The sequence below is a fragment of the Heterodontus francisci genome, chromosome 2 (assembly GCF_036365525.1).
Source record: "Heterodontus francisci isolate sHetFra1 chromosome 2, sHetFra1.hap1, whole genome shotgun sequence".
In the NCBI taxonomy this organism is placed as follows: Eukaryota; Metazoa; Chordata; class Chondrichthyes; order Heterodontiformes; family Heterodontidae; genus Heterodontus; species Heterodontus francisci.
The window spans coordinates 159,212,589-159,234,320 of NC_090372.1; the positions used below are offsets into that span (position 1 = coordinate 159,212,589).

At 40.0% G+C, this 21,732-nt stretch overlaps 1 protein-coding gene across 3 annotated transcripts in view; it reads left to right on the forward strand.

Moving 5' to 3' along the window:
• mindy3 (MINDY lysine 48 deubiquitinase 3) overlaps positions 1–21,732 on the forward strand; it is a 155,686-nt gene that overhangs the window by 112,045 nt on the left and 21,909 nt on the right. For all 3 annotated transcript variants that reach the window (XM_068012805.1, XM_068012784.1, XM_068012795.1), the window contains one exon: positions 15,159–15,231. In XM_068012805.1, the coding sequence (XP_067868906.1) occupies positions 15,159–15,231 (73 nt within the window). The remainder of the gene's footprint in view (positions 1–15,158; positions 15,232–21,732) is intronic.

The window sequence follows — 21,732 nt, forward strand, 5'->3', positions numbered from 1 at the left end:
CTCACCATCCATTTAACCTCTGAAATATTCATACTTCTAACTTCTGCATATAACTTATTGAAGGATTGGAGCTGAAAGATTGTTTCTTCATTCATGTTACTTTTGTAATAAATTTTTTTGCTGCTGTAATGATTGGTTTCAAATCAAAATGAACCTCCAAGTCCTTCAACAGCTTGACAGCCTAGGACATTAGCCCATGCTAGCAGTCATATGTCAGTACAGCCTAACTGACTTGATTTGAGAAAAATAAAGCTTCAGAGTATGCAGTGATAACTGGCAGCATATAATTTTATGTACTGAATGGCATGGAGACTAGTAATTGTGCAATTTGCTTTGCCAAAACCAACAATCTCTGTATTGGCTGTCCTCCAACAATGCAGTAGTGATCTGAATTAATGTTCTGCATTGCAGAAGTTCAGCAGAACTTTTCCTGAGCTTCTATGCCAGCACGTTATTGAGGTTGCATGCAGCCAGGGTAGTTTTTATTTTGTATGAACAGGAATCTTTAAAACTGTCTCGATAACGAGGCTTGTTTGAGCACAAGTAATTAAAATGTATTCAGAGAAACAAAAGTGGGTTAGGAAATGTTAGAATGTACTTTTCAGCAGCAAAAGAAATTAAGTCTCTGTTACATAGTTTTAAGACTAGATCATTGATTGCTATCAAGAAGTATTTTACTGAAGACAAAACAAACCGTTTTCCCTCTGAACTGCTTGAACTTGATTAAATCAAGTGCATTATTTATCTCCCTCCGTTCCTCCTCTCCTGAAGCTGCTAACTCCCCCCCCCCCCCCCCCCCCCCCCCCCATAGTGCCACATTCAAGTGACTATTGCTCAGGTGTGACCTGGACAAAAAAGTTTTGGAAAGGCGAAGATCAAAGCTGATCCTGATCCCGTGCCTGCCTGACATTCAAAATGAATGGAAATAGAGAATGTTATGACACAAACGGATGTTTCCAGTCATCAAATCTGCAGTGGTGTTTTTTTGCAAGTCTCTATCTATCCATCCATCCCATCCCATCCCATCCTATCCATCTCTCACCCCCTCCCTCCCTCCCCCCGGTGCCATGCCTTCACCGCTGACTGTTCAATCCCAGCCATTGCTTACAAAATGTATTACTGCACTACATATTTTTCTACATTAAATTGCATAGTCATGTCTGTTGATGTCCTGTTAGGAGAACTGTAAAAGACTAACAGGAGACTACAGAACTAATTGTGGTACTTTTTTTTAAATATTCCCTCCATGTAGTCCACTCATTTATATGTGTTGTAGATAGGCACCCAACAAACACTCCCGTGGAACACCACTGACCACATCTTTCGACTCCAAGAAATTTCCTTTACTTTCTGCTCTCCGACTATCTGTTAAGCTACGTGGCAACATTGTTACTTCCATGTGCTGCTATCTTTGCTATTGGTATGTTGGGTAGTACCTTATCAAATGTTTTATTGAAAATCCATGTAAACCACAACAATAGACTGCTATAATCTCTGATCCTATAGTGGTCAAATCCATACTGATCGACCCTAACCAACTCTCATTTTTCCAAATGCTTAATTTCATCCTAAGCTCAAGTAGTAGTTTGACAACAGCTGTAACTGGCCTTTTAATTTCCTGTTTATGCCTTTCTCCATTTTTGAAGAGATTTATAGTTGTCACCATCCAGCCATATCATTTGCATAAAATTTTGGAAAGTTATGGTCATATTTTTTCCCAGCTTCCCCTAGGATCCTTGGGTTGAAATGCTATGCATTGGACTGAATGGAAAATGAGTCTAGCAATGGCCTGCACCCAATCTGTGTATGCGCTTGGGCCACTGCTACTTTTATGTTTTGTTAATGACAGTTGTTTTTAAACAAGGGGGGCTTTAACTAGGGGCTGAATTAAATCTGTGGGCCTTGATCAAATTGTCTCCTGCGCCCAACCCCAGGTAACTTAAAAATTACTTTGCCTCTTCGCTTGTGTGCAGCATCACAAGAGACTGAAAGTTCTTTTTTTTTTTAATCTGCTCTGAAAGGTTTTTTAGTTTCAGATTTAATCTAATCTCCCAATTCATCCATAGAACTTCCGCCTTTGATGTATTCCCTTTTTTCCTTACTGGCATCTACATGATTTCTACCCTTTCCATTGCAAGGTTGAATTTTCCATTACTGATATACACTTTTGTCTGCCTTTTTATGCATTTAATCTGAGCAAAACCCCTTTTTATTCTCCTATTGCTTTGCTTTTTTCCAATCAACTAAACCCTTCCTCCAGTTTCCTTTGTCCCTTTATATTCTTTCACTGAGCTATGTTTTATTGTGGTTACTGCTTCCCAAATGTCCTAATTTTAGGCCATCTAATTGCTGCACTTTTTGTTAAACCCAGATCAGGTCAAGTAATGGTCTGTACTTCATTGGAGCAGCAACATATTGGCTAAGAAACCAGTCTGGTTTATACCTTTCCTCCCATTTCTTACCACAGGCATTTTTCCCTATCTTGGTCCCTTTTTTGGATAATTACAACTCAAATAAGACACACTTCTCCAAGTTGTCAACAAATTCTATCTTGAGTTTCCTTATAACTGATTAATGGTCCGATATACTCTAAATAGCTTGCCCAATCCCCTGCTATTCCTGAACTCAATCCAAAAGGCCTCTCTTTAGACTACTACCTTATTTAAATCCTCTCTGCCTCTCTTCTCTCTCCTTTTTAAAATGCTTCTTAAAACCTACCTCTAACTAAATTTTTGATCACCTGCATTAATAGTTCCTTATGTGGTCATTGTCAAGTTATGCTTGATAACATCCCTGTGAAGCACCTTGCGACATTCTACTACATCAACAACTTGCCTTCATATGGCACCTTTAACTGAGTAGAGCATCCCAAGGCACTTCACACATGCTAATTAAATGCAAGTTATATTCTAGAGCTATGATATTAATACTCTCCCCTCTTTCTGTTTCTTTCCTCTGTCTCTTGAAAGTATATTTAATTGTCAGTTCTGACCCAGATGCAGCCAGATATTGCCATTGTCATGATTTTCTATTTTAAGGAATGATTCTTAAATTCTGTAAATTAATATGCATTTTAGTTTGGAGTTCTATGGTTTACCATATTTTCTTTTATTATCCCACATCCTAATTTCTTTCTATCTTGTCCTAGTTAGCCACATTCTACTTCCTATTAACTACACACTCAAAGCTCACCTTTTCTTCTGGGCTACTTGTTCTACACTCTTGCTTTTCCCCTCCCAGCCACTGTATTAATTTAAACCCACTCAAAGGGACATAAATACTGGTTCTGAATTTTTGAAAGCTTTTGATGTATTCCCACTGCTAGTCTGGCAGGTGTACTAAAGAAGGCCTGGGAATTCAATACATTGTGTCCCACCCTTCTCTGCTATTTTTCACAGGTGGTGTTTGGGATAGAACTTCTGTCAATCCCACACAAGGACATTGGTGTCATAAGGGGTAAGACCAGAGGAGTAGGGAATAACAGGCTAGGAGTTTCCTCATCTCCAACTTTGGATCCTTCAATGTGACTAGTCTGCTGAGAGTGAGAAAAGGCATACTGGTCTGCCCACTGGCAGAAATGCAAACATTGAGAGTCCAGATCTGAGACTGGCTGGACCCCCAAATGTTGTAACTTTCTGCTTTATAAAGTGAGCCAGTGGGGCATTTGGGGTTTTTATTTGGAGGGGAGAGGGCTTTGCAACCCCAAAAAAGCACATTACAGTGCTCTCAACAAATGAGTAACTGAAATGTGCCACTAGTGATGCAAGCACCTACCATCAATATTTAAATAAAGTGACCGCCCCCACCCCCCCCTCCGACCCAGCATATTCTAGCAGGTTCAAGTGGAGTAGAGGTCATTAGAGGCTGCATGCCAGTGCTTGTATCAGGTCATTAGCTCTGCACATTTTTAGCCCTGTATTTCGAACATTACATTGGGGTATATGGTCATCCAATGTTACTGGGCGAGCACCTGCTTAAATTACCAATATGAATTCCTGGTGCACAAAACTCTTTGTAGGGAGCACCAAAGACATAAATATGCTCCATTATTACTTTTTAGAAGGAATAAAACATTGCAGTTGTTCTCAAAGATGATTTTTTTTTAGTAAATGTTTAAACAATTGTATGATGCTTTCAAGTTTATTTATATTAGCTTCAGATCTGAATAATGAGGATGCATAAAAGATGTAAATCTGTTCTCATGAGTGGGGAGAAAGTCAAATTAAAAATTAATTTCCTGCCAGTTCACTTAGTGCCAGTTCTTCCTGATAAAGCGAAAATATACTATTGTTCACTGAAATAGGAATTCCTGTTAACTTGGATATTTTAGTAGATTAGACCTTGAGAAATAGATATAGTGAAGAAACTCACTCAACCTATAAAATATTTGATTACACATTTTCTGAATGCCTTCTTGATGCTTATCAACATCTCTTTATAAGAAATGACAAAATAAATGGACCATGAGTAGCCCTATTTAGGTTATTATATGCATCAAAACTGATGACATTTTTACATTGTGCCATCAGTAATACTATTTAGTACTCACCCTCTGACAGTAAACTGTAAAGGAGGTGATGGCCCTGTCTCTGAAGATGTCTGTGACCCAACTTTCCATGTGATTAAAATAAATATATGTATGTTTCTCATTACTTTCACACTGTGTCCTTAGAATATCGTTGACTTTTAAGAATTAGTGCAAGTTTGTATATTTCAATGGCAGCAGTTCAACAACTTAATCAGACTGGAGAAAATTCATCGACATCACAACAGTGATGGTTTTCAGAAGCTTCAGGATGTCCTGAGGGACTGAACATCGCTATGTAAATGCAAGCTATTACTTTCCTAATAGCTGAAAAATGAAATGTGGTGTAACACAATGGTATTATTCCATGATATAGATATATATATATATATATATATATGTATGAGTCATAGAGAGATACAGCACTGAAACAGGCCCTTCGACCATCAACCACCCATTTATACTAATCCTACATTAATCCCATATTCCCTACCACCTACCTACACTAGGGGCAATTTACAATGGCCAATTTACCTACCAACCTGCAAGTCTTTGGCTGTGGGAGGAAGCTAGAGCACCCGGCGGAAACCCACGCGGTCACAGGGAGAACTTGCAAACTCCGCACAGGCAGTACCCAGAACCAAACCCAGGTCGCTGGAGCTGTGAGGCTGCGGTGCTAGCCACTGTGCCACCCTTTGAGTTTCTGCCTTCATTTCCTTTGTTTACTACCAAGGAATCCCTGAGTTTGTGAGGTGCTAAACAGTACTTGGATGCCAAAGAATGAAAAATAACATGCATTTATATTGCACCTTTATGTCCTCAAGGAATCCCAAAGCACTTCACAGCCAATGAAGTATTTTCTTTTGAAATGGGTCACTGTAGTGATGCATGGTAATGCAGTAGCCAATTTCTGCTCTGTAGAGTCTCGTAAATAGCACTGCCTTAAGTGACCAAATCTGTTTTAATTATATGTTGACCAGGACACTGGAAGAATTCGCCTGCTCCTCTTGAGTAATTCCATAGGATCTTTGTGTCCATCTAAAAGGGCAGAAGGGGCCTCACTTTAACTTTTCATCCAAAGGTTGACACTTTGAACAGTGCAGCATGCCCTCAGTACTGCAGTGAAGCACTAGCCTAGATTATTTGCCCAAGTCTCTGGATTGGGGTTTGAACCCACAACCTTTTGATTTATACAAGAGTGCCACTACTATGCCGACATTGATACTTTTTGAATAACAGTCAGTTATTTATTAGTACACAGCAGTGATTTATAGCTGTGTGATTATCTTTTCTTCTACAGGTTTTTATTTCCTGCAGTTTGCTTTGTACAGCTCCTCTCCTTAAGGCAATACCTCGGATTTTTAAATAAAAGGCCTATTTAAGTTTATTTTTAAACACTAATCAAAATTCACAGGCCGATACTCATCAATGATGTCACCACAGCTTCTTGGAGGGAATGAGGCCTGACATGGCTGGTCACCATTGAGGAAAAATAAAATAGAAATTTTCTTTCAAAGGAATATATTTCTGAACTCTCAAATAGATAAAGGGGAGAACGTTTAAATATGTTTGGGCTTTTTGTTCATCAAATATTTGTTGGAGAATTAATCTACCATGTGCTAAGTCCACTCTTGTATATTGTGCAGTAAATTGATTGTGATATCATACTCTCATTGAGTTGTGGTTTGCTGTTTGTATTCACATAATGTCGAAGTTGGGTGCTTGTCATATTGGATGTCCTCCGTATCTTTTGCGACAATGTTATTAACCCACAATAAAACTGATGTAAATCCAATTGTGCATACTAGTACTTCTCTGTAAATGGTGATTTATTGTTGCATTTTACAGCTCGTAGATATCCTATGGCAGATCAAATGTAGTCCAGCACTGTAAAGTATGGTTTCTTAATGAGAATTGCCCTTGAGAATTGCAGAAAGTCTGATCTTATTCTTTGACCAACACAAGTCGACCCAATTATGCTGTGTACTCAGTTTCAAATTCTTAATGTGTTTTGCTGCTGCTTTTAATACATTTAGCAGTAACTGTTGTTCAGCCAAAACAGAGTGCGTGCCAAATATATTGCATAATTGACAGTAGTAAAGTGCCCACAATATTTTATTGAGTAGTTATGTCAACAAAAAATTTTGTTTTTGAGTAGTTCAATATGCTTAACCAACATACAGCATTTGTGTATGAAAAAGCGCTTAAGTGCTAAGTTTAATTTATGAAAACTTTGCAACTTATACTATAGCTTTTGAATCCAGTTGCACTGTGCATGGAATAAACCTCGACCTTCATTGTTCCCTCTTGTGTATCTGCTTTATTCATTCCAACTGGTATCCTTCCTATAATTTAGTTTGTCTTTAGTGAATGCAAAAATCATACTCATGAATTAAGAGACAAAGCTACATTTTAGACATGCTGCTTCAGAGATTTCCTGCCTTACCCCAGTAGAGTCCTTGCTGAGACACATTGCCCTACTTTGTGCTAAGGATGACGACCGATAAACTGAAGTCAGTAAAGTATCATTTTGCTGCATCATACAAATGGAAAAATTAAAATGGGACTAACTCAGTAGAGAGTATGAGAGTTAGTAGTGAACAGTAGTTTTTGCTGTAGGTTTGGCTGTATGTCCATTCCATTTCAGGTACACAATACGAATGAACAAACAATGAAAATATCTAAACTCCATAGGTAGTTCCATTTTCATGAAAAAGAATTATTCTATAAAAAAGTTAGATCAGATTGTTTTGTAGTAAACATTACTTCTGTTTGTATGGTATCCACGTCAATCAGTTTTTGATAGTCAACAGGTTGAAACTCTTTCTAAATATTGTTTTCAGGGGGGAAACAAACACCCATGCTGCTTAATTTGAGCAACACATGTAGATACAAGTATATATTGGACACCCTACCAAATCCAAATTGTGCTGTTTGACTGTTGTGACCAACACTTGAGCATACATTTCAGCTTTTGCTTGTGTTTGTTTTGTGCTTTTAAGACAGCCCATTCGGAATCATTCAGAACTAAGTTGAAGTACACTTACTATCTAAAGTAGTACAAAAATATATAACAAACCAATCTTTCAAAAAATATGTAATAACCAGTTGATACTTATAATTGCAACCAAGATGCCTAGTGCTTTTTAATTAGAGTTATGGATTGTGTGGGATTTTACAACCACGTAAAATTTCTGTCCTGCCAGATTTCTTCCTCCTTGGGCCTGGTTCTAATAGCTGCTCTTCTGATTCAGAATGGTGTCTAGTGACACCAATTTTCTAGTCTTTGTTGTTCTGAGCTCATTAATCCAAGAGTCACACCTAGCGCAGTCCAAATTTCAAGTGTGAAATTCATGGATTTTATGTAACCTTATTAATCTTGGGTTCTAAATCAGATAGTTTTCAACTTTGAATCTTGTAAAGCATAATCATGTTAAATGTGCGATGCAACTGAAATATACAGCTGCAAATCAGTAGCATCAGAAGATTGGTATAAATGATACCATTCCATTACACAAGAACAGACACTGGTCACATACTATATAAAACTTAGCTGTCACTTAACAGTAAAATTTAAAAGTAAAATCTGGATATCTGATCTAAAACAAAAAGCTGGGAATGTGCAACACTTGTAAAGATAGAAGGATTTTTTTAGCACCTTCATAGCTGTGTACCATCAAACTGCTGCTTAATACCTAGCTCTCGTGACTGATTTAAAAAAAAAACTAAATGCTGCAGAAATCTGAAACAAAAAAGTAAATGCTGGAAACGCTCAGCAGTGTAGGCAACATCTGTGAAGAGATTTAACAATTACATTTATGCAGCTTCTTGAACAGGAAAATAAACCATGCCACTTCAGTGAAGGGCAATCAGACAAAAATTGATTCCAGGTCAAAGAAAATCAGAAGTCAGTGTTGATCAGTGAACACAGGGGTGATGAATAAGTGGGACTTAATGCAGGTTAGGGTATGGGCAGCAGTGTTTTGGATAAGCTTAGGTATTTGGAGGTTGAAAGATGGGAGACTAGCTAGTAAAGCATAGAATAAGCAAGTCTGAAGTATTTTAAAGCTGAGAATATTCCAAAATGAGGACATTGCTGTCTGCTGCCCTCTTTATCGGTGTTTACATTTGTGATCTTAGTGAACACAAGGCATGGGATTTGCTGTGCCAGTTTGCCTTCAGTTTGCCCACTGCTGGAAAATGCTGCATCTGGATTTTCCCCCACTCCCATCAGTATCACCAACTTGAATGGTTTATATCCCTGCGCAAAGGTTTTCCTTTGGCTACTACCCAGGGACTTGAAGAAATCTTAATTTAAAACAAAATCACCGACCATAAAGGAGCACTGTACATGTGTGAACAGTGCAGTGATTATTTACATTTATAATTCCAGACATCAGCTGATCTCTAAGTTGGGAGAGGAGAGGAAACTAATATCCAAGGATATGAACTGGCCATGGGAATGAGGTAACAGCAGCTCTGTCCCTGTTTAGCACTTTCCCAAATTTGAGCTTGCTTCAGAAATGGCAACACAGGTAACTAGTCTTAGGCTAGTAAATGGACAAAAGAAAAGTTAAATGCACAAACTTTACCACCTTCAGTGGAATACAATGTCATGGCACCTTCACATACTTTTCTTGATAGCAACTGGAAGTTTTTAGTCATTTAGTTTTCCCAAAGAGCATCAGATTAAGTATACCTATAAATATGTCCTTTAAAATAAAAAGTAAGATCAATGTTCCAGAGTTAATGCTTCCTTTTCCACCTGGTTGAGGTTCAGTTTGATGCCATTTTACCTGCTTTCACCCAGAGACTTGGCAAGTGTCTTTCACTATGACGTCACTTGGTTGCTAGCTAGAAATTACAACATGGAAACTGGTCGTGCATTCCACAACCTCTCAACATCATTTTTTTTTAAAGTTTCTCCTGTTCTCTGTCCTCAATCTCTTATATGTAATCTTGCATTCATATCCCTTATTCAAGACTTCACCACCATTGTAAGCAAGTCTGTTTCTAGCTACTCTGTCCCATTCTTACATAATTTTAGGTACTTGTATCAAATTCCCACTTATTCTCCTCTGTTCTAACAGAGTAAGCCACAATTTAAGTCTTTTGTAGTTATACATTTTCATACCTACACAATCCTAGTGAATCTGAGCTACATCCTATATTACCTCAATGTCCATTCTATAATATGGAGCTCAAAACTGCATGATGTACTCCAATTATGGCCTTACTGAAGTTTTATATTGGTTAGCTGTTACAACTTAATATTGTATTCTATACCTTTTGTCACAAAACACTGTATTCCATTAGCTTTTTATGACCTTGGGGTGCTGCTTTTAAGGTCTTCACACAAGGACAATGGTCAGGAGCTGGTTGTCACGGGCCATGCAAGATCCATACATCGAAAGCTGGTACCACTAATATGGCATAAAACAAACACAAAAGCAGTGTGTGATGGGTTACTGTGTGTTCTTGTAATGGGACCAAGCAGCACACGTGCAGAAGTAACATATTTCCCAAGGTACAGAGCTGCACATTTTGGTTGGAAGACATTTTGTCTGCCATTCCAGACTATATGAAGTGACTGCCCCATTTTCGTAATCATGACTTAACAGTGTCACTAGTGTTACAACTGATGACTGACAAAATTTACTAAACCAGTTAACTCAGTTCCTCAATTATGGCTATGGTCATGGGTAAGAGGTAGGAATAGCCTTTCACTTTGGGGTCTGGGTGGGGAATTAGTGTTTCCATGCAGAGGAGCGAAAGTCACATCGGATCCCTCTGGGCAATGCTTTAATAATCTCTTGATGGGTGACAAAAAAGTGATTTGTGATCCCACTTGAACACAGGGGGTTTGTGGCCAAGAAGGAAACCGGTGCCAAGAGACCATTGAGGGGCTGAAATGTATTCCGTTACTGGGAGACAAGAAGTTTGTTTAGATATTGGCTTAGTAATTCAGGCGTCCTTTTGTTAAGGGAGCCCTAGGTCTGTCAGAAATTTGAAAAAAACAAAAAATGGTGGAAATACTCAGGTCAGGCAGCATCTTTTATTTTATTTTAAGATACAGCACTGAAACAGGCCCTTCAGCCCACCGAGTCTGTGCCGACCAACAACCACCCATTTGTACTAACCCTACAGTAATCCCATATTCCCTACCTGCACTAGGGGCAATTTACAATGGCCAATTTACCTATCAACCTGCAAGTCTTTGGCTGTGGGAGGAAACCGGAGCACCCGGCGAAAACCCACGGGGTCACAGGGAGAACTTGCAAACTCCGCACAGGCAGTACCCAGAACTGAACCCAGGTCCCTGGAGGTGTGAAGCTGCAGTGCTAACCACTGCTGTGGAGAGAGAAGCAGTTAACATTTCAGGTCTTTGGCCTTTCACTTTATACCAATCTTCTGATGCTGCTGATTTGCAGCTGAGCAGTTCCAGCATTTTATGTTTTTATTTCAGATTTCCAACATCCCCAGTATTTTGCTTTTGTATTCAGTCTATCAGCTTTACAGTATTTTAATGATTTCCAGTTTTTACAGAGTTAATGATGTGGGACTGTGCCAGACCTACTATTTCAGCTGGCTCTTGCTAATGTACATTTGGGACATTATATAAACAGCTCAGGAACCTTGATAGTTCAGAGATTGATTGAAAAGCTACTCACTAAAAGACTCCGTTTTCTTGCAATATAATGGCACTCAGTCTTTCATGACTGAGATGTTGTCATTGTTTATTTGTTCAGTAAGGAATGCTCCATCCCAAGCATTTTATGTTTCCTATTTAAATTAATAATTTCTGCTATCACAATTCATCATTGACCATGAGCTGGCAATGTTGCTTTCTGTGTTCTTTATTCTTAGAGTTTATTAAAGATTTTTTGCATGCGATACTTTTGATCTTGAGTCCTGTTGGCAGTTTGGATCAGAACTTTTCAAGTCTTACTCCCACTTCAACTAAGTTTTGAGAGAATTGCAGATAATCACTTGAAAAGCATGGAGTTTGTCCAATTGTTTGAACATGCCAAAAATGACCAGTAACTCAGCCATTGTGTAACTGCTGATGTACTAAACATCCAGAGAACTCAAACTGCAGTGGTTGTTTCACAGGCGACTATGCTTGTTATTTATCAAACATTGTGCAGCATCCTCTGATGTAAGTATATTTGATATACCAGCATAGCAAAACATAAAATAACTTAATTGATGGGAGTAATTATGTTGGGGAGGAAGATAGTTGGTTGCTGAATGCATAGTTTAGTCATAAATATTCTCACTTGCACACGCGCGCTCTCTTTCATGCACGCACACATCTCTCCATCTCTCTTTCACTCAAGTTTGTTCAGTAGTTACTTTTTATATGTTATCCTCATATGTTTTATTCATTTGAGCCTTCAACTTGAAAAATCATTTGTAAAATAGGTCATTCAGGGCTCTGTTGCTGTTCTGGGACGCCAGTGCTTTTATTCCCCTCAAAACTTATATATTTTCTTTTCCATCATCAGTAGGAGATATTTCTATTAACTTCGATCAGAAAGAGTCCAAATTGCCAGTTATTAGCTTAGCAGACACTTTCCAACTGAATGTCGTAAGGCTGATCCCACAAACTGGTGCTCCCAGCATGAAGCAGTGTTTGCAGGGAGTCCATCAATGGGTAGTCATTGATGTGTTCCCTGCTAGATGTTTCTTGCAAGCACCGCTACCAAATGCAGTTGGCCCTTGAGTGTCTTAGAGGCAGTTTCAGCAAAGCAAAAGATGTGGGAGACCAGCTTGATGCCAGAGGATATAATGAGGCCAAGAATATTGATAGGTGAAGGAGGAATAAGGGAGGATCCATGAGAAGCTAATGGTGGTAGCTGTTGGTTATATATGTGAGACATGAAGAAATTGTGCCTTTGACATATTTGCAAATTTTGACTAAAAATTGACATACAGTGCTTTTATGACTTTGCTTGAAATAGCAAGCATGGGAAATTTTGTTGCTGTTTTTTGAGGTTACTAGCACAAGACAACCAGAGAACATCTTCCTCTGGAAGCGGTAAGATTGTTATATTCATGGTTAGGAAGAATTGCCCTAATGCATTCTGGGAAGCAAAGTTCTTACAGTGAATCCAAATAACTTATTCTTATTGCTAAAGTACTTAAACTTTAAGAAAAGGAAAGAAATTGCATTCATCTTGTGCCTCAGGACATCCCGAAACACTTTACAGCCAATGAAGTACTTTTGAACTGTAGTCACAGTTGTAATGTAAAAACTGTGGCAGCCAATTTGTGCACCATAAGGACCCACAAACAGCAATGTGACAATGACCAGATGGTCTATTTTAGTGATATTGATCGAAGGATAAATATTGGCCAGAATGCAGGGTAGAACTCCCCTGCTCCTCTTCAAAATAATGCCATGGGATCTAACACGTCCACCTGAGAAGGCAGACGGGACCACAGTTTAATATCTCATTCAATAGATGGCACCTCCGACTGCAGCACTGGAGTGTCAGCCTAGATTTTTTGCTGGAGTATCAGGAGTGGGACAGGGTTGTCTACACTTAACAAATTTATTCTCTTTTGCAATCATTTATAAACTATTTGTGACCTGCGTAATATTTTAATTAAAAGCCTTTTCAAAACATTAATTTTAGGGCTATCAATTAATTGCGGTTCACTTCTGTGATTGATGTGCTCAATTTTTGGCATCATTTGTGGAGATTACGTTTAAAATACCTCAGACACATCTGTAGCCTTCAGTACACAACGCAATTCCTCACCACAAACTCTGCATGTGTGAAACCTATTGTGTTTTGCACATATACAGCCATTATATCTTCCTGATGTGCAAGCGTGATCCTGTTTCTATGCATATGCAGATGTCATTGCAGAAGGGCAGTGGATGTTGTCCATATGGACTTCAGTAAAGCCTTTGACAAAGTCCCTCATGGCAGACTGGTACAAAAGGTGGAGTCACACAGGATCAGAGGTGAGCTGGCAAGATGGATACAGAACTGGCTGTGTCATAGAAGACAAAGGGTAGCAATGGAAGGGTGCTTTTCTGAATGGATGGATGTGACTAGTGGTGTTCCGCAGGGATCAGTGCTGGGACCTTTACTCTTTGTAGTATATATAAATGATTTGGAGGAAAATGTAGCTGGTCTGATTAGTAAGTTTGCAGACGACTCAAAGATTGGAGGAGTTGCGGATAGTGATGAGGATTGTCAGAGGATACAGCAGGATACAGATCGGTTGGAGATTTGGTCGGAGAAATGGCAGATGGAGTTTAATCCGGACAAATGTGAGGTAATGCATTTTGGAAGGTCTAATGCAGGTGGGAGGTATACAGTAAATGGCAGAACCCTGAGGAGTATTGACAGGCAGAGAGATCTGGGTGTACAGGTCCACAGGTCACTGAAAGTGGCAACGCAGGTGGATAAGGTAATCAAAAAGGCATACGGCATGCTTGCCTTCATCGGTCGGGGCATAGAGTATAAAAATTGGCAAGTCATGCTGCAGCTGTACAGAACTTTAGTTAGGCCACACTTAGAATATTGCGTGCAATTCTGGTCGCCACACTACCAGAAGGATGTGGAGGCTTTGGAGAGGGTACAGAAGAGGTTTACCAGGATGTTGCCTGGTCTGGAGGGCATTAGCTATGAGGAGAGGTTGGATAAACTCAGATTGTCTTCACTGGAACGACGGAGGTGGAGGGGCGACATGATGGAGATTTACAAAGTTATGAGCGGCATGGACAGAGTGGATAGTCAGAAGCTTTTTCCCAGGGTGGAAGAGTCAGTTACTAGGGGACATAGGTTTAAGGTGAGGAGCAAAGTTTAGAGGGGATGTGTGAGGCAAGGTCTTTACACAGAGGGTGGTGCGTGCCTGGAACTTGTTGCCGGGGGAGGTGGTGGAAGCAGGTACGATCGTGACATCTTGACAAATACATGAATAGGATGGGAATAGAGGGATACGGTCCCCGGAAGTGCAGAAGGTTTTAGTTTAGGCAGGCATCAAGATCGTCGCAAGCTTGGAGGGCCGAATGGCCTGTTCCTGTGCTGTACTGTTCTTTGTTCTTTTTGTTTTTTTGTCATGGTCTGTACGTGTGCAGCCATTATGTCCATTTACGCGTGCGCACCATTATCAGTAGACTATGAGTGTAGCAGTATCTGTCAGTGGTGTTCAACATAGAGCTGAAAACCAGCTGTAAACCATCTCTCCTTTAGCAGTGGGCTCCCACAAGTCTATTGCTCATTGAATCCCCAATCATGGCCTGCAGGTTAGTGTTGCTGTGATTCAGATTAAAAGCTTTTATCCTCCAGGGTTTTTATGCTGGGTTGCTTCTTAAATAATAAAGCATTGTAATGAAACGAACTTGAAGTGGATGCAGTCGTTTTATCAATTAAGTATGCAACTAAACGAAGATTAAGTGACATTAAAAATTTTAATTGCGATTAACTTGTTTAATGGCTCAATAACCCTAACATTTCATTGCTATGAGTAGACAGCAAAACTATTAAGCTTCAGGATTCTGACCTTCAGTTGTTTTCTCAAAGGATGATAAATTGGAGCCAACATTCTTCCATCAGTTTTACTGAGTTACTGAGCTTTTATTCCATCAAAGATTTTTTTTGTTTCCTTGTAGATAATGGATTTATACCAGACACAATGCTGGAGGATGTGATGAAAGCTTTGGACTTGGTGTCAGAACCTGAATAGTAAGTGTTTCCTATAGTAATGTATAAAACCTTAAAGCAAAAAGTGTTTCATTTATAGTTCTTAACAATAAAACAGTAAATTGCCTTACTTCTGTATTTCTATTGATCATCATAACTGTTAATTGACTTTACTGCAGAAATGGACGAGTACATGGACCACTTTGCTGTCTTGAATGTGCAGTAACTTAGCCCTTCAACTACATCCGAATCAATATCTTGTATAAATTCAACATTATTTCCTTGCTTTTATATTTAATGACTCAATATATAAAACCAGGATCCGCTTTGCCTTTTGGTGCCCTCTTATTAAAAGTCTGTGAATCAGCATTCCTCTGTCGTTTCACTCTGTTAAGAATTGTTTGTTTTTTTTTCCTTTCATTCCAGCAGGCTACCCTCTATCCATGTGACTACATTATCTTTAATATCCTGTATCTCAGTCTTCGCAATAAGTCTCTTACTTGGTACCTTATTAAGCACCTTCTAAAAATCCAAATGTGCGACATCACTGCATACCCTTTATCAATACGATCTGTGATGCACTCAAAATGCAATTAAATTAGTCAAACGTGACATGCCCTTTGCAAGTCCATGCACTTTTCCTGATACACCCATTGCACTTTTCCTGATACACCCATTCAACTTTAAATCATGTTATGCAATGTTATTATGTTAGAAGTTTACCCGCTACTAAGGTAAAACTCACAGACCTATTAATTCCTGGCTCAGATTTGCTCCCACTTTTTAGGTGCAAGGACTAACCAGCAGCCAGGCAAACAACGGGGAGAGGGAAAACATGGCAGTTATCTCATCTCGAGCGCAGCGCACCATTGTGCCTTTCTAGTGTCTCCTGAGTTCTGAGAGAGGAAAATATCCCCCATGATCCGAATGAATTGTTCTCATTCTATTTATGTTTTTGGCTGCACTCTAAATATTGCTGAAATGCGCACGATTTCTTTCACTTCTGTGTATTTCCCTTGATAGCTTGATGTCTTTCTAATGATATTCAGATCCTTTTCTGCTTCACTTTTCTGTGCATTGCATGCATTTTGATTTTGTTTGTGTTACTCATAAGTTGAATTGTTTTTGTTTTTTGTTGATGAAAAGTACATGAGGGGAGACAGGAAATCAATAGGAGTAAGAATAGACATAAGACAGAGACTGTGAGATAAAAATAAATCTATTACATTCGATATAAAACTGCAACAGACGTGCCAACCATAAGCTTTTCACTCCATGTGCTAGCCTGTCAGTGTTCCAGAAGAAAAATCAGCTGTTTTCACTGGAATTGGAAATTTGGAAGGAGGGACTATAGTCTGTCAAAACAAGGATAGGACTGGAATTAATCAGCTGTTGCTTTTGCATATTACAAACCTAAGGCAAAAATATTTTAGATGCAGTAATGGTTTCTCAGAGGCACAGTTGTAAAGTATGTTTCTGAAATGTTTCTCCCAAAGAATTTATATATAGAACCATAGAAAGTTACGGTACAGAAGGAGGCCATTCAGCCCATCGTGTCTGCGCTGGCTGAAAAAGCTAGCCGCCCGATCTAATCCCACCTTTTGGCACCTGGTCTGTAGCCTTGCAGGTTACAGCACTTCAGGTGCATGTCCAGGTACCTTTTAAAAGAGTTGGGGGTTTCTACCTCCACCACCAATCCGGGCAGTGAATTCCAGACACCCACCACTCTCTGGGTGAAAAGGTTTTTCCTCACATCCCCTTTAATCCTTCTACCAATCACCTTAAATCTGTGCCCCCTGCTAATTGGCCTCTCCGCTAGGGGAAACAGGTCCTTCCTGTCTAATCTATCTAGGCCCCAGTATAAACTACTCTTAATCTGAAGTTGCTTAATTCAGATTATATATTAATTAGAATTAAAATTGTGTAAAAAGACAACATTGTGCCGTTCTATTAAAATTGCTTAATTTGAACTGGGTAATAGTTCAAATTTTTTTTCCCAGCAATGAAATGATTTAGAATTAGCAGGAAGAGACTAACAGACAAGCGGCCAAATTGCAGCAAATAAATTTTTTTTATATTCCTCAAATGAACTTTGGAGTATGTCCAGCTGTGAGTTTATGTGATGGTTTATTCTCTTCAATAATGGTTAAAGCTGCTGTTTTATGATAAGGGGGATGTTCCCTGCTCTGAATACATTAACTGGTTTTATTTGATAGTGTGTATCATTGTACTTATGGAATCACTGGGCTTGGAAATAAAACACAGAATATGTTTGGAGTGATAATGCATTTTATTCAATTTAAGATGACACTGGGATTAACACCCAGAATTAAGGTAGGCTCTAAAACTTTAAAAATGCTCCAAATCAGATGTTGGAAACCAAAATCTCTGCGCAAGAGGCACAATCCCATATCCAGTAAATCTCATGTCTTCAGAACTCACATCCTGCTTCAGTAGTTTATAAATCATGGCTGTTACTAACTATGCTGTTCTGTACTATAATAAAGGTGACCGAATGCTGGGTGTACCTGTGCCTTAGGTTATGACAAAATTTATATCCTTCTGCACTCTTAATCTAGCTCTTGTCCTCACATATTACAGGCCAATATTTCAAAGTTGTTAGCTTTTTGGGGCTCTCAGTTTTTTTGAATCTGTTGGTCAGCTTTTGCCAATGTTATAAGTTGACACGTAATTCTGGGCACATTAGAGACGTCATCTATGACTCAGCAATGACCACCTTTAGCAAATGTGAGAAGCAATGCAGACTGGTTTCAATCTCACTTTGAAGAGCTGGAACCTGTCATAGCCTGCACTGCACTGTTGAACTACAAGAAAGCCCCCAGAGAGTTAACATCCGTAGCATTTAAAGTTGCCAGAAGCGCTGCACAAAGAACAGCCAGGCGCTGTGCAAATGACCACTGGCAACACCTATGCAGTCATATTCAGCTGGCCTCCAACACTGGAAACGTCAGAGGAATGTATGATGGCATTAAGAGAGCTTTTGGGCCAACCGTCAAGAAGATCGCCCCCGCTCCCCCCCCCCCCCCCCTCAAGTCTAAATCAGGGGACACGATCACTGACCAACACAAGCAAATGGACCGCTGGGTTGAGCACTACCTAGAACTGCACTCCAGGGAAAATGTCACTGATACCGCCCTCAATGCAGCCCAGTCTCTGCCAGTCATGGATGAGCTGGACGAAGAGCCAACAAAACGGAACTCAGTGATGTCATTGACTCTCTAGCCAGTGGAAAAGCCCCTGGAAAGGATGGCATTATCCCTGAAATAATCAAGAGTGCCAAGCCTGCTATACTTTCAGCACTCCATGAACTGCTTTGCCTGTGCTGGGATGAGGGAGCAGTACCACAGGACATGTGCAATGTCAATATCATCACCCTCTATAAGAACAAGGGTGACCGCAGTGACTGCAACAACTATCGTGGAATCTCCCTGCTCAGCATAGTTGGGAAAGTCTTCGCTCAAGTCATTTTAAACAGACTCCAGAAGCTGGCTGAGTGTGTCTACCCTGAGGCACAGTGCGGTTTTCAAGTAGAGAGATCCACCGTTGACATGCTGTTCTCCCTTTGCCAGCTACAGGAAAAATGCCGCGAACAACAGATGCCCCTCTACGTTGCTTTCATAGATCTCATCACAGCCTTTGGCCTCGTCAACAGACGTGGTGTCTTCAGACTACTAGCAAAGATCGGATATCCACCCAAGCTACTAAGTATCATCACCTCATTCCATGACAATATGAAAGGCACAATTCAGCATAGCGGTGCCTCATCAGACCCCTTTCCTATCCTGAGTGGCGTGAAACAGGGCTGTGTTCTCGCACCTACACTGTTCGGGATCTTCTTCTCACTGCTGCTCTCACGTGTTCAAGTCTTCAGAAGAAGGAATTTCCCTCCACACAAGATCAGATGGCAGGTTGTTCAACCTTGCCCGTCTTAGAGCGAAGACCAAAGTACGGAAGGTCCTCATCAGGGAACTCCTCTTTGCTGACGATGCTGCATTAACATCCCACACAGAAGAGTGTCTGCAGAGACTCACCGACAGGATGGCGGCTGCCTGCAACGAATTTGGCTAGCCATCAGCCTCAGGAAAACAAACATCATGGGACAGGACGTCAGAAATGCTCCATCCATCAATATCGGCAACTACGCTCTGGAAGTGATTCAAGAGTTCACCTACCTAGGCTCAACTATCACCAGTAACCTGTCTCTTGATGCAGAAATCAACAAGCGCATGGGAAAGGCGTCTGCTGCTATGTCCAGACTGGCCAAGAGGGTGTGGGAAAATGGCGCACTGACACAGAACACAAAAGTCCGAGTGTTTCAAGCCTGTGTCCTCAGTACCTTGTTCTACGGCAGCGAGGCCTAGACAACATATGTCAGCCAAGAGCGACATCTCAACTCATTCCATCTTCGCTGCCTCCGGAGAATCCTTGGTATCAGGTGGCAAGACAGTATCTCCAATGCAGAAGTCCTCGAGACGGCCAACATCCCCAGCATATACACCCTACTGAGCCAGTGGCGCTTGAGATGGCTTGGCCATGTGAGCTGCATGGTAGATGGCAAGATCCCCAAGGACGCATTGTACAGCGAGCTCGTCACTTGTATCAGACCCACCGGGAGTCCATGTCTCCACTTTAAAGACGTCTGCAAACACGACATGAAGTCCTGTGACGTTGACCACAAGTCGTGGGAGTCAGTTGCCAGTGATCGCCAGAGCTGGCGGACAGCCATAAAGGCGGGGCTAAAGAGTGGTGAATCGAAGAGAATTAGCAGTTGGCAGGAAAAAAGACAGAAGCGCAAGCAGAGAAACAACTGTGTAACAGCCTGACAACCAATTTTATCTGAAGAGTCTGTCTCTCTAGAATTGGCCTTTCTAGCCACTCCAAGTGCTGCTGCACAAACCACTGACCACCTCTAGGCGTTTACCCATTGTCTCTCGAGACAAGGAGGCCAAAGAGAGAGAATTATGGACAGTATTTTACATCTGAAATATCTAACCTTGAAGGGAATACAAATAATGATGAGTAATTTGATAAATAGGATTGGATGCCTGAGTATGTGGAAAGACTCTGGATACTAGGGATGTTTATATTAGAAAAAAAGTGGCTTACAGGTAATTTTATTGAGATATTTAAGATTCTAAAAGAGCTAGATGTACTGGATGCCAGGGAAATATTCAACATTAATGCAAGCTCTAGGACAGGAGGAGATGAATTCAAACTTAGATGAAAGTGTATGCATAGTTAAGCTACAACCTATTTGCATAGAGCGTGGTGAATATTAGGAATAGTTTAGATGGAGGCAATGCAAGTGGAGGATGTAATGAATTTCAAGAGGGTGATGGATAAATGTTCAGCAGACAAGGCTATTGGAGGGTATTACAGATAAAGTCAGTTAGGAAATCTGTGACCTTTGGGACAAATGGGTCCAGTGTCACTGAGAACATTGGGACATATTTCACTGGTGGGTTAGTTAAGTATGACTGTTGATATATTCCTGTTAACCATTGTCTCTTGGAGCATTCTTGATTGCTTTAGGGAGTTACGGTGGAATTTCCCAAGTTTTTACTGAAATTGGCCTCAGGTCTTTTTTCTCTGCTTTTTTTTGCCTCCTCCATAAGTTAGAATTATTGTCAATTAGGTAGAGTGTGCACAAGGTTTCACCTTTGGATTGTTATCTGAAAAGGAAGAATGTGCAGTGCTACGGGGAGAGGCCAGGGAGTGGTACTAAGTAAGCTGTTCTTTCGGTGAGCCGGCACAGACACGATGTCCGAATGGCCTCCTTCCGTGCTATAACAAATCTGTGATCTAAGTTATGTGATGAGTATTGATTGCCTTTTATTGCCCTTTTGTTCACATGGTTGTGTGTTCTTTCAAAGAGGATGAATTGGTGTTTGTATTGTTTGGAAAACCTCTGTGCTCACACTTTGAAGAATTCCACAATTTTCACGTAACTTAATCAAAACATTCCCTGAAGCAAAGAAATAATACAAAATCATGGTTAAGCACTGCCACAATATATCAGTAGTATATAAAAATCAACAAATAACCCAGTGTGCTCCCATAGCACTTATTTCAAAGTAATGTTGCAAATCACATGCTGCTAACCAGGACCCAAATGGATTAAAGTTGAAGAGTTCCCCATGAGCATGTTGTATAACTTACTGGCTTAGGAAATGAACTGTGATGTCTTAAAGCAATAACCATTTACTAACTAAGTGTTGGCCAGAACAAAGCTAATCAATATTGACAGAATGCAATTGCAAAACATGCACAACTCTGAATTTATTTTGAATGTATTCTAAAATGATTAAAATTAAATATCTAGCTTTACTTGACCAAATTATGGTTACCAACTGCTTTGCAGCTAATGATCTCAAACAAATGCCATTGAAGCTCATAAAGCCTGGCCAATTTACTGAATGCATATCTGTAATCTTTCACTGTCTGGAATATATATGAATGGTCTGTAAACCTGTTCCATTAATGTGTGTTGAAATGCCCAAAAATAAGAAAACATTGTAACAT